This window comes from Anomalospiza imberbis, chromosome 7 (genome assembly GCF_031753505.1).
Source record: "Anomalospiza imberbis isolate Cuckoo-Finch-1a 21T00152 chromosome 7, ASM3175350v1, whole genome shotgun sequence".
Classification (NCBI taxonomy): domain Eukaryota; kingdom Metazoa; phylum Chordata; class Aves; order Passeriformes; family Viduidae; genus Anomalospiza; species Anomalospiza imberbis.
In genome coordinates this window covers 39,184,878-39,198,067 of record NC_089687.1, presented here as the reverse complement: position 1 = coordinate 39,198,067, position 13,190 = coordinate 39,184,878, and the positions used below count along the sequence as shown (strand labels likewise).

The following is a 13,190-nucleotide window of genomic DNA, read 5'->3' as shown; positions in this document are numbered from 1 at the left end:
GAGAAAAGCTTGTATTGCATCACTCTCTCCTCAGGTCATGCAAACACACGCAGCCATAGCTGTGGCATTCTGCACACCACTCCTGAGCCCATTTTCATCTTCCAACGCTGGCATTGGGCTTCTGGGATGGCAGAAGTAACTACACTCACACAGTTCTTATGCTGTGAGTGCAGCACCCCTTCATGAGGGCACAATACTGTGCCCTGCAGCACAAGGAGGATTTCTTCACATGATTTGTTGATATTGGCAGAGATTTTAAGGTTTGCACACATTTTTGCTCACAGATCTAAGAGGTAAAACATTTTGCTTTGCTAACCTGATCTCTGGTAGGAAGGTCTTCTTGTAAGCATCCTCAATGCTCTGGAGATAGGAAGGAGACACCTTTTTCTCATATGGCTACAAACAAATAAACAGAAAAAGCTGTGGAATTAACTTTCTTTTCCCACCAGCACAGACTCCAAGATCTGCTCCACCACCTGCCAAGGGCTCACTCTGGGGTAAACAGTCAAACATCCAAGTGAACCACATGCACATCCGTGAAAGTTTCAAAGAATTAAGAGTTTTATTTGGAGTGTTTGGAATTCCTTACATGCCATAAAATATCTAGAGCAGCCCCCAGCAAACCAAGGACCGACTGATCCTTGCTAACTACACATTCCAGAGAGCTGTAATAGCCACCCAGAACACAGGAGAAGACTGACTGAGTCCACCTTTGCTATAAGGAGGCCAAATTTGCACCTATTTCCACAGTTTCAGACAAGTGCATGGGCAAACACCCACTCCAAACTCCTGAGAAATTTCATGGATATCATCCCTGCTGTTAACCAGTTTGCTTTCCACACAGTGTACTTTCAATGCCACATTTGCAAAACACCAGGAATTTCTCTGATCTACCACGTGTTCCCCAAACAAATCCTACAGAGCTCAGCACTGCCACTGACCCAAAAAGTCACGAGCTACATCAGCAATTTCTGTCCAAAGGCTTAAAAAATGCCACTGATTCTCATGCTCAGAAGGGCTAAGAACTCACAGGTTCCCCCAGTACAAGAACTTCTCAACTGAGAACTTTTTTCTAATAAATCAAAGCCTTCTTTTAATCTATCAGGTCTTCCAGAGTTAAACTGCATTTCCCATAGCCTTTCAACAAGGCAAGAAAAACATCTTTGAATCCTCGTAACACATCTGCAAACAGTTACAAGTACACATCTAAGTATCGAAGAAAGAGGGAAAAAAACCCCAAATCACAAACCTTACTTAGATTAGTCATTCCCCAAAAGCACCCTACAGCTTTCCTGAGCCAAGACTAGCTCAATACTGCAGTCATCCAGCAGTGATTTGCTGGATTTCAGGGAGTTGAGTGAACCTGCTGATCCCAGGTGACTCACACATGAACCCCAGCAGAGGGGCGAGGAAGCAGTCAACTGGGAAGCAGGAGCCAGGGACCCCAGCTGGGCTCCTGGCACTCAGGAATAAGAAATATATCATCTCTAAGTGCATTGCAAGCAGCACATCACCTGCCCACAGCTCCTGAAGTGGCAGCTACACAGCCAGGTACAAAAATTCACCTGCTCTTAGAACAATTTCTCATTCCACAAATGACAACATTCTGATGCAGTCACACAAACGTTGATTTTTGCCTTTTTAAAGCAAGCACACAAGAATACCCACAGAGTCACCACCACCACACAGATCTCACACCTCAGAGGACAAGCAGCTCCTCAGAAGCAGCATTCAGCAGCAAACCCCACAGGACTCCACATAAGATGTGATTACAACAGACATTAGCAGGCAGCAATTGTGAGAGACAGGTAATGATAAAGATAAGAGATAAACAGGCAATAATTAGAGATCAAATTACCTTGCCTTTCTCTTGAATCCTCTTCTGCACTTCTGGGACAGGCACATCTACATAAATGACCAAGTGAGGTGGCAGCAACTCAGAAATGCTCATCTCCTTGACCTCTTTGTAGTGATCAAAGCCTGTGTAGAACACAAATAAATCACAATCCCCACCTCTGTATTTGGAGTCTCTTCTGGGCTCACAGAGCAAGTTTAGGGTGCGCTTTTCCTCAAACAGAATTCAGGAAGTTGACGGAAAAACCATCTCCAGAAAAGCTCCATGCACTGAGATCTAAGAATCTAAACCCAGTTGTATCAAAGAGGGACTTTATTCCTGACCCAGGTTTACAGGAATCTCAGCTTTTTCCTCCACCATTTAGAGACAATAAGCAGCAGTAGCTCCAATCAAGATGTTTGTTCCCTAAGGATTGCAGTACAACCCAAAGCGGGATTTTGTATGAAATTGTGGATTGCTGGGCTTTGCTGCCTCAGCAATGCAGATACAGGTCATCATAATCAGTTCTCAAAGCCATCCAGTAACTTACAGCAGGTGGCAAAAAGCAAATATACACCTCTTAAATCCAACAGCAAAACCAGGAGACAGTCAAGAAAACAGTTATGTCCACCTCAGGAGCAGCCAAAAGAACAGATTTGCCAAGAACATGCAGCATCAGCTCAGGAGCTCAGCGCCCATAACCCCAAACCAAATCACTCAGACTGGGAGGAACATCCCCAAATCACCCGGTTCAAGCACTCTGCTGAGAACTCCACCCACAGCATTCTCAGTATCTCCACGGGGGAGATCCCAGGTGATTTGCTCCAGGGTTTGACTCTCTTCACAGCAAAAAAGGGTTTTTCCTTACAAATGAAAGGTTTGCCATTTCAATTCGTGCCCTTCATCTTTTGTCCTGTCACGGCCACTGAAACCAGACCAGCTCCACCCAGCAGCATACAACACATGAACGCTGAACATTTAAAGGAAGCCCTCCTTCCTAGCAGGAATGTTCTGTTTCTTTTTTAAAGTAAAGTTAACTACCAGACTTCTGAGAGATTATGGCCAAACAGCTTCCTTTTGCTGGCAGGAACTCACATCTCTTGTGGACATATCCCTGCTTTAGCATGGCATCCAGGAACACGAAGTCGCTGTAGGGAGAGCGCTCCAGCACCACGCCTTGACCTGCAAGGGAGAACAGGCTCCAGGTTGGAACAAAAGGAGCTGCAAGGTCCCTTCCAGCCCAGAGCACTCCATGATTCCCCTACCTGTGCTGAGCAGGTGCTCCAAGGCGTCGGCGTACTGCAGGACACGGCTCCCGAAGATCCAGGCCTGCAGGCGGTACGAGTGCCCGTCGGGAGACTTGGGGTCCGTGCAGAACTTCTCCAGGTTACAGAAGCCATTGAACTTCCCAGGCAGCAGCGTGCCGTCCCCCGAGATCCTGTCCTGGTAGTGGATGTCTGCCTCGGGGAAGTGCTTCATCCCTGAGAGAGAGAAGCAGCCCACAGCAGAAATAAGCTGTGCTCATTTGCAGCAAACACCTCTTCAGCTACTGAACACACAGCTGGACCTTGAACAGCTCCCAAACAGCCCCAGCTCCCCTGTCCATGACAGCAGAGGGCAATGAACCCAAACCCCGAGCTCTGCCACGGCCCAGGGACAGCTGAGCTGTTCCAAGCACATCCACGTGGAAAACCCAAGCTCCCTGGGAGCACGGTGAGCACACAGACTCCATCAGAACTGAAGCTTCACCCACAACAAACTCCCATCCCAAACCTCACCAACCTCATCCACAGACCCTCCCCACTCCCTCCAGCATCTCCCAGTCAGGAACTGCTGCTCTGGTGAACTCCCTGTGCACGAGAACCACGATTAAACGCTGTCAGCTCTCAGGGAAACAGCAGAGTGAGGCATACCCAGTTTGTCTGCTATTCGCTGGGCCAGCTGGCCCTTCCCAGAAGACAGGTTTCCCTCTACTGTAAAGACTTTGCTGTGCTCTGTGAACTTCTTGCTGGTCCTTTCTCCCAACATATAGGCCAGCCACCCATACTGCAGGCTCTGCTCAGGGCTGGTGTGGATTCTTGCCTGGAGAAAAACACATGGAAATCAGCAGGTTTGGAGGGATTTTTTTAGCTAGAAACACTGTTTCTTCAGACACACACAGGACACACTCTTATGCATCTAACACAAGTTTTCACTCGGCAACCTTAGCACCGTCATTTCAGCTTAGCAACTGCAGCAGTGGTTAGGCGGAGAAGCTGTTCATGAAATTAAAGGCTGAGAAGACAGAAAACACGGAACAATTTTCAGTCTGAAGGGCCACACAACACACCCAGAGTTCCCAAGAGAGACCCCACATCAGACTTTTGCTCGTACTTTGTGTGGCTCTGGGCACATAACAACACCAGAGCCACTCTCAGGAGAGTTACAGCTTCATTTCAATATGGCTTTCAATACACGATTCCTGAGAGCTGGCAAGACGGACCCACCTGGGCGATGGGGCTGAAGGCAGGACCTGTCTGAGCCCTGCTCAGAGCCTCCCCCAGACCCCGATAAACATCGTACAAACCCCATTCTGAGCAGCGCAGGGACCTCCCCTACACAGGGGCGTTCATTTCTATCCAACACTCCTTTCCTCGCAGCACTACTGCCCACAGCCGCAACCGAAGGCCGCTCCACTCTCCGGCATTTGCTCCAGTCTGCCTCGCATTCCGCCGCCTCTCCCAGCTCCCTGCTGGCAACGTCCCTTCCCAAGGGACAGCCCGGCCCCGGGGAGAGGCACCTCCGGCCCCCAGCTCTCTCTGCTCCCCCCCCAGCAGGACGGAGCTCCGGACACAGCCCTGCCCAGCCACCTCCGCTCACCCCCCGCAGGACGGAGCCCAGCGCGGCGCTGCCCGGCCCGGAGCTCCCCCGCCGACCCCGGGCGGCCGCGGCCCGGCCGAGCCGGGACACCCACAAGGACATGGCGGCGGCGGCGCGCGGCGATGACGTCAGGCGGGACAGGCGGTGCACCCCGGGGCGGGAAGGCGCTGCGAGGCCACGCCCCCGGCCACGCCCCGCACAAAAGGCCACGCCCACGGCCCGTGTGGGCTCTGGCGGGAGCGGGGACAGGGGACAGCGGGGACAGGCGGCACCGGGAACGGCCGGGATAGGGAACGGCCCGGGTTAGGGACAGCGGGGACAGCGGGGACAGCGGGGACAGGCGGCACCGGGAACGGCCGGGATAGGGAACGGCCCGGGTTAGGGACAGCGGGGACAGCGGGGACAGCGGGGACAGGCGGCACCGGGAACGGCCGGGATAGGGAACGGCCCGGGTTAGGGACTGCGGGGACAGCGGGGACAGGCGGCACCGGGAACGGCCGGGATAGGGAACGGCCCGGGTTAGGGACAGCGGGGACAGCGGGGACAGCGGGGACAGGCGGCACCGGGAACGGCCGGGATAGGGAACGGCCCGGGTTAGGGACTGCGGGGACAGCGGGGACAGGCGGCACCGGGAACGGCCGGGATAGGGAACGGCCCGGGTTAGGGACAGCGGGGACAGCGGGGACAGCGGGGACAGGCGGCACCGGGAACGGCCGGGATAGGGAACGGCCCGGGTTAGGGACAGCGGGGACAGCGGGGACAGGCGGCACCGGGAACGGCCGGGATAGGGAACGGCCCGGGTTAGGGACAGCGGGGACAGCGGGGACAGCGGGGACAGGCGGCACCGGGAACGGCCGGGATAGGGAACGGCCCGGGTTAGGGACAGCGGGGACAGCGGGGACAGGCGGCACCGGGAACGGCCGGGATAGGGAACGGCCCGGGTTAGGGACTGCGGGGACAGCGGGGACAGGCGGCACCGGGAACGGCCGGGATAGGGAACGGCCCGGGTTAGGGACAGCGGGGACAGCGGGGACAGCGGGGACAGGCGGCACCGGGAACGGCCGGGATAGGGAACGGCCCGGGTTAGGGACTGCGGGGACAGCGGGGACAGCGGGGACAGGCGGCACCGGGAACGGCCGGGATAGGGAACGGCCCGGGTTAGGGACTGCGGGGACAGCGGGGACAGGCGGCACCGGGAACGGCCGGGATAGGGAACGGCCCGGGTTAGGGACTGCGGGGACAGCGGGGACAGGCGGCACCGGGAACGGCCGGGATAGGGAACGGCCCGGGTTAGGGACTGCGGGGACAGCGGGGACAGGCGGCACCGGGAACGGCCGGGATAGGGAACGGCCCGGGTTAGGGACAGCGGGGACAGCGGGGACAGCGGGGACAGGCGGCACCGGGAACGGCCGGGATAGGGAACGGCCCGGGTTAGGGACAGCGGGGACAGCGGGGACAGGCGGCACCGGGAACGGCCGGGATAGGGAACGGCCCGGGTTAGGGACAGCGGGGACAGCGGGGACAGCGGGGACAGGCGGCACCGGGAACGGCCGGGATAGGGAACGGCCCGGGTTAGGGACAGCGGGGACAGCGGGGACAGGCGGCACCGGGAACGGCCGGGATAGGGAACGGCCCGGGTTAGGGACTGCGGGGACAGCGGGGACAGGCGGCACCGGGAACGGCCGGGATAGGGAACGGCCCGGGTTAGGGACAGCGGGGACAGCGGGGACAGCGGGGACAGGCGGCACCGGGAACGGCCGGGATAGGGAACGGCCCGGGTTAGGGACTGCGGGGACAGCGGGGACAGCGGGGACAGGCGGCACCGGGAACGGCCGGGATAGGGAACGGCCCGGGTTAGGGACTGCGGGGACAGCGGGGACAGGCGGCACCGGGAACGGCCGGGATAGGGAACGGCCCGGGTTAGGGACTGCGGGGACAGCGGGGACAGGCGGCACCGGGAACGGCCGGGATAGGGAACGGCCCGGGTTAGGGACTGCGGGGACAGCGGGGACAGGCGGCACCGGGAACGGCCGGGATAGGGAACGGCCCGGGTTAGGGACTGCGGGGACAGCGGGGACAGCGGGGACAGGCGGCACCGGGAACGGCCGGGATAGGGAACGGCCCGGGTTAGGGACTGCGGGGACAGCGGGGACAGGCGGCACCGGGAACGGCCGGGATAGGGAACGGCCCGGGTTAGGGACTGCAGGGACAGCGGGGACAGCCTGGTTAAGAACAGGGGTCAGGCACCAGGCGGGACTCGGAGCAGCCGAATCAGTGAGCAGGTGGAACAGGGAATTCCTGGTTAGGAATGGGGACTAGGCGGGACAGGGAACAGTCTGGGTGGGGAATGGCAGTCGGAACAGGGACAGGCAGTAGGCGGGACCGGGCCCAACCGAGTTAGGGAGCAGTGGGATAGGGAACAGGCGGGACCGGCGACAGCCAGGTGGGAATAGGGAACAGCCTGGATTGGGAGCGGGCGCGATAAGGGACAGCCGGGAATAGGGAACAGGTGGGAATAGGGAACAGCCGGGAATAGGGAACAGCCGGGTTAGGGAACAGCCGGGAATAGGGAACAGCCGGGAATAGGGAACAGCCGGGTTAGGGAACAGGTGGGAATAGGGAACAGCCGGGAATAGGGAACAGGTGGGAATAGGGAACAGCCGGGAATAGGGAACAGCATGGAATAGGGAACAGCCGGGAATAGGGAACAGGTGGGAATAGGGAACAGCCGGGTTAGGGAACAGCCGGGAATAGGGAACAGCCGGGTTAGGGAACAGCCGGGAATAGGGAACAGCCGGGTTAGGGAACAGGTGGGAATTGGGAACAGCGGGGAATAGGGAACAGCCGGGTTAGGGAACAGCCGGGAATAGGGAACAGCCGGGTTACGGAGCGGGCAGCAATAGGAAACAGATGGAATAGGCAGCAGGTGAAAGCGGGAACAGCCGGGTTAGGGAGGGGACGCGATAGGGAAAAGTGGGACAGGGGAGAGTCGGGTGAGGGAGCAGGTGGGGCCGGGACCAAGCGGGACAATGAACAGCCGGGTTAGGGAGCAGACAGGATAAGGGACAGACAGGATGCCTGCACTATGTCTGCCCACAGGAGGGAGCCTGGGATACGTCTCTTTCCAGTAATGCACATCCAGTTGTCCTAATTCCCTCTGCACCCTGCTTCAGGTGCTTGACCAGCATCTCCAAGCTTTTAGGCTGGCAGCATGTGCAGTAACCCTAACCCTTATTGAAAAACACTGTTAAATTACTGGGCCTGGGAAGGTCATAACCAAATGTTTTACAAATTTCCCATCAAAGTGACATCAGCTCTGCTGACCTGGCACATTTGTGACACCATTAGCGGCTTCTGCTTTGCCCCCTGGCAAGAAGCAATCAAGTTGCATTTCAGGGATTTATCCCTGGAATTTGCAAACAGCTTGGAAAACCCAACCAAACAATCCACAAAGGATGCCTCGATGTTTCCTTAACAGCTCTGTCTGCAACCAGACTAGCTGGATGCTCCAAGCCCTGTCCAACCTGGCCTTGAGCCCTTCCAGGGATGGGGCAGCCACAGCTTCCCTGGCCAACCTGTGCCAGGGCCTCACCACAGCAGCTGGAGGTGGTTTCTGGGGGAAGAGTAAAAGCTTTGGGCAGCATGAACTCAGGGAAAGGCAAAGTGAGAAGGAACAGGCTGGCTTTTCCTGAGCGGGCACCAGGCTCTCAAAGGGTGGCCCATGGACGTGGTGTCTGCCAGGATTCCATGTTTCCCTTGGACAATGGCCCACAGACATGGTGATTGCCACAGTCCAATGGTCCCGGAGGATGGTGGCCCACTGATCAGTTTCCCAGGATTCAGTGTCATCTGTACATAGGATGGTGGTCTATAGTCATGGTGTCTCCCAGGATTTGGTGGCTCCTTGGGGATTTGGTGGCCCCTGGGAAGAGTGGCTTGTGGACACGGTGTTTTCCAGGATTTGATGTCCCCTGAAGACTGCGGCCCAGGTGCATGGTGTTTCCTAGGATTTGGTCTCCTCCGGGGATGGTGGCCCACGGGCACAGCGTTTCCTAGGACTTGGTGTCCCTTTGTGAAGGTAGCCCTTGGGGCTCAGTGTTCCCAGGGTTAGGCTGTCACCTAGGGACAGGGGTCCACAGGCACGGTGTTTCCCAGGATTTGGTGTCCCCAGGCACGGCTCCCCGGGCGTGGCTGCCACTCAAGGTCGTGGCCGGGGCACGGCCTGTGCCGGTGCCCAAGAGGTAGGTGCGTGGGAGCGGGCAGGACGAGCGAAGGCCGGGCAGCGAGAGCCCAGCTGGTTCTGGGGAAGTGCCTGGAGCCGCTCTGGTGCGAGCGCTGGGGGTGCAAAAGGGAGCAGCATGCTTGGGTTACTCGGCTTTAATCAAGGTGAACTGGACCTAACGCTGTGTCGGCTCTGGCACGCTGGTGGGAGAACAGAAATCCCAAAGATGCTTGTCCTGCATCCTGGTGAGGACACTCGCCGGAGAGTTTGAGCCGCTCAGCAGTGATTTGGAGGCTGGGCTATGTTTTGGTGCCCGCCTAAATCAAACGTACAGCAATTAGTAATTACCAAAACATCTCGGTTCCTTAATTATTAATTACCATGCTGCTCAGTAGCTGTTGCGTAACATCCCCCTCGGTGTCCCTGGTGTTTCCTGCCTCCCTCGTGCCTTCCCTAGCTCCCAAGTCCCACCAGCCTGTTTAACCTCAGCTTTTCCAGGTGTATAGGAGCTAGAGGTGGGTATCTGTTTCTGGGAGGCTGTGGGGGAGGACATGGATGAGCTGAGTCCAAGCCCAGGATGAAGAGGGATCATCAGTACTTTAAACCTGTGGTGAGGTGACCCTGAGCCTCTCTTGGGTATTTAATTGGGAGTCTTGTTGTGTAAACATGAAGGATAGCTGTTTTGCCACAAACCTGTCTTCTGTTCATCTCGGGGTGATGATTCCAGCCCTCTGGCATGCCAGCCTGAGGGTTTGGGCTGGATTTGTGTGGCTCAGGGTGCAAGAGAAGGTGTCTCTTTGGAGCAGAAAGGCCCTTGTTCCCTGGTTCTGCAAGGTCAGCCTTGGGAATGGGAAGAGATTCTTCTTCTCTGTGATGGGTCAGATCTTGGAGCAGGATCCTGCTGGGAGCAGGCAGGCGGAGCAGGGCTGGTGGCAGTGGGATGTACAGCCAGCCGGAGGGGACAGCGAGGATGGGCTGAGGGGCTTCTCCAGCCCCTTTGCAGTCTGCTCGGGGCTTTTCACTTGCTAAAAAAACCTATTCATCGGAATTAGGAGACAATAGATCAGCCCAGGCAAGTTCCACTGTCAGGAATAATCTCCCTTGGTACTTGCCAGCTTGCAGAAGGGATACGCTTCCTACTGGGTTCCTGTTGAAAGAGCAGCTGGGGAAAAACAAACCCCAGCAGCAGCACAGCCTTTGGGGCTGGGAGCTGAGCTTTCCCTCGGCACGGGGGCCACTAGCTTCACCGTGAACCCCACGGCACAGTGTGCTTCATAACCACTGGGCCAAAGGGAAGGGAAATTAAGCAGGTTTTGAATGTCTAGAGCAAGCTTCACTGTTTCCATGAGGCATTTTCCTCACTGGCATCCCCCCTCTCAAGGCTGGCCATGGAGCACCCTGCGTGCTGCAGCTGGGCCGTGCAGGAACAGAGGTGTTGGGGTGTCCTCCTTGGGCCTTTGGGTGACTTGCTGCTGGCTGTGTCACCCTGTGTGCCTCAGCCAGAGGATTTTCAGTGTTTGGCCAGGCTATCCCAGTGGTTCTGGTATACCTCAGGTGTTTTACCCATTGCTGTGCTCAACTCCAGTCTCATTTTCTCTTCTTTCTGTCTGCTTGGAGCTGGATTTGGTTGGTGAGTGGCCAGAAGACTTTAAAGGATATCTGAGGAATCTCAAAAAAAATTTCATAACCCCTTTTTTTTTATTCAAAGGAAAACTATTTTAATTTTTCTCCTTCCTGGTGCATGGCTGTGATTTCAAAAGTGTTTAAGCTTTGTAAAAGCCCTGGTGCCAGTGTGTTTTACCCAGCTTGTGTGAACTAGTTTGGAGCTGGGTTGTGCCAGCCTCCCTGCGAGAGGGGATATCCCTCCTGATGCTGCTCTTACAACCCAGCAGGCTTGAGCTTTCCTGGGGAAATGCTGTCATTTTCCATTCAGCCTTAAAAGACCCCTCAATCTCTCTCTGAGCTGCAAATTCAACAGGCACTTCAGTGCATTTCATTTAATGCTCATTTCCTCTCATGTCACGTATGTGAGCAGCCCTGCCAGATGAGACTGGAGAGTGGTGGGAGAGGAGAGAGCTTAAATTGCTGCCAAACACTGGCAGACCCTGCTATCCAAAGCTCCTTCCTGAAGCGAGGATGCCTGCAGAGAGGGAGTTTGTGGTTAGACAAATTACATCAAACCAAACAGGTGCGTGTTAGGGGGATGCAGCTGAGTGAGATACAGATCTGGGGGGGACTGAAGGGTTTGTCTTTGAGCTATGAAATTCAGATTGGCATTAAAAAATGAAGGACACAGGGTGACGTCCAGGACTTGTTGAAGTTATTAACTGAGCTCTTACTGCTGTACTGGGGTTTTGGCTGGTGTGGGTGAAATAACTGCAGCTCACAGAGAAGGGACCTCGTGTAGGCTTCAGGCTGCTCTCCTGGACGTTGTTCCTTTTGCAGGCTGAGGGTTGCCCCCGGTGCCTACGTTTGGCAGCAAATGCTGGTTTAATTTGGAAAGGTCCATCTGAAAGGGACAGAAATCAGAATATTGGAAGGAAAAAAAAACTTTTTACATCAACTTTTTTTTTCTTTTTTTAAGAGAGGCTCTTTTCACAGTGCCGTGCCCTAAATCACCCCATATGATATCCCTTTGTTTAAGTCATAGAATCCCAGAATGGTTTGGGTTGGAAGGAATCTTAAAGCTCATCTCATTCTGCCCCATGGTTGCCCCATCCCATGAAGTGTTCCAGCCAGGTTGTACAGGCTTGGAGCAACCTGGGATAGTGGAAGGGAGTGGAACAAGATGGGCTTTAAGGTCCCTTCCAACCCAAACCACTCTGTGATTTCTAAGAGGATCGGGGTGTGTGTGGAAAAATCTAAACCATTTCACTGTTGTGGCTGCACCAAAGCCAGTGCTGGGTTTGAAAAGAGCCTGTTGGGCAATCCCAGTTTGGTTAACCTCTTCTCTGCCTCTTCCAGCCCCAAACCACCCCCCCCCCCCACCGAGGGTGTGCAGTCCAACCCCTCCAAGAGGCACTGGGACCAGCTGAGCCAGGACCTGAACAAGCTGATGGGGCTGCTGCCCTTCCCCGAGGATGTGCGCTCCAGGATGGATAAACTCTCCATCCTCTGGCTGGCCGTGGGCTAGAAGGTGAAGAGCTACCTGATGGGTGGGTGTCCGTGCTGGGAGGGGGGAAAAGCCCCTGGAATCGATCCCCAATGCACAGCTTGCGTTCCACCCCAAGCTTTGGGATGGGAGGTTGTGTTTCCTGCAGGAAACATGATGGTGAGTTATGGGAGCAGGCCCTTGAGTGTTGATACCGGCAGGAAAGTGTCACTGTGGATGGTGGGAGACACTTGAGAGCCTGCCCAGCAGCTGAGACCTCCTGCAAAATTCCTCCATCTCATTAGCAGCCATCCTTTATGTCCTAAACTCCTCCCGTGTTGCACTCCCAGCACCCTGTAGAGAAGAGAGAGGTGGGTAAAACAGTGTGTTTTGTTGAACTGCAACAATGCCCTCATCTAACTGGAATGGCAATTTAAAATTACATTCACTGAATAATTGAATGTTCATCATATAATAGATATTACATGTTCCCTTTTATTATATTTCATATTCTGTATTTCCTTCTGTATTCCATATTTGGTATTCTTATGTCTCCATATTCCATATTCCTTCTCCCTCCCTCCCTATTCTTCTTCAACCCTTTATTATTGTTACAGTTACAGTATTTTTTATAAATTTGAACGTTATATATGGCGCAGAGCCTGACTGGGGGCGGTCACCCCATTCCCAGAAGTCACCAGAACGTGCAGACAGGGACACGTTCCCTCTCCAGCGACTTGGGCCTGATGGAATGGGTGATGGACAATGGGGAAGGCAGAGCATGTGGGGCAGGAGGGCAGCAAGCAGCAGCTTTTTATATTTAGAGGCTCTTACTGTGTCTTCTCCCCGCCACAGACTGGATAAACTTGGGCTCCCTTGGTTTTTCCTCATGCCCACTCCTCTGGGCTCTCCCAGGGCCCTCTCCAGCTGGGATGCTGGGCTCCAGGAGGAGACTCCTGTGCCAGACTCTCCAGATGGGACCTGTGCCTCCAAGCAGGAGCTGGTTCCCAGTGGATGTGCTCAGCGTGTGCTTCCCAGCAAGAGAGCTGCTCTGGAAAAGCATTTGGCATTGCAGGGGTTCTGGAGTCCCGTTCTGCCAGGCCAGTTATTCCCATCTGGCCACTTGCCTGTGATTTCCAGCTCCTTCCCCTTGCTCTGCCCTGAAGTTCATCTTGTTTGACTTC

The 13,190-nt window shown here is 55.4% G+C and overlaps 2 protein-coding genes across 2 annotated transcripts in view; both read right to left on the bottom strand.

The window, feature by feature from the left end:
• Window positions 1-4,832, bottom strand: part of LOC137477537 (NADH dehydrogenase [ubiquinone] 1 alpha subcomplex subunit 10, mitochondrial-like) — a 28,052-nt gene extending 23,220 nt beyond the window's left edge. Inside the window, exons 1-6 of the mRNA XM_068196760.1 lie at window positions 4,694-4,832; window positions 3,748-3,916; window positions 3,100-3,315; window positions 2,930-3,016; window positions 1,859-1,980; window positions 317-396 (exon numbers count right to left, since the gene is read on the bottom strand). Coding sequence (XP_068052861.1) covers window positions 317-396; window positions 1,859-1,980; window positions 2,930-3,016; window positions 3,100-3,315; window positions 3,748-3,916; window positions 4,694-4,795 — 776 coding nt within the window. The 5' untranslated portion in view covers window positions 4,796-4,832. The remainder of the gene's footprint in view (window positions 1-316; window positions 397-1,858; window positions 1,981-2,929; window positions 3,017-3,099; window positions 3,316-3,747; window positions 3,917-4,693) is intronic.
• Window positions 1-13,190, bottom strand: part of LOC137477674 (maestro heat-like repeat-containing protein family member 6) — a gene marked incomplete at its 3' end in the record, with an annotated part of 155,675 nt that overhangs the window by 135,764 nt on the left and 6,721 nt on the right. The window lies entirely within an intron of this gene.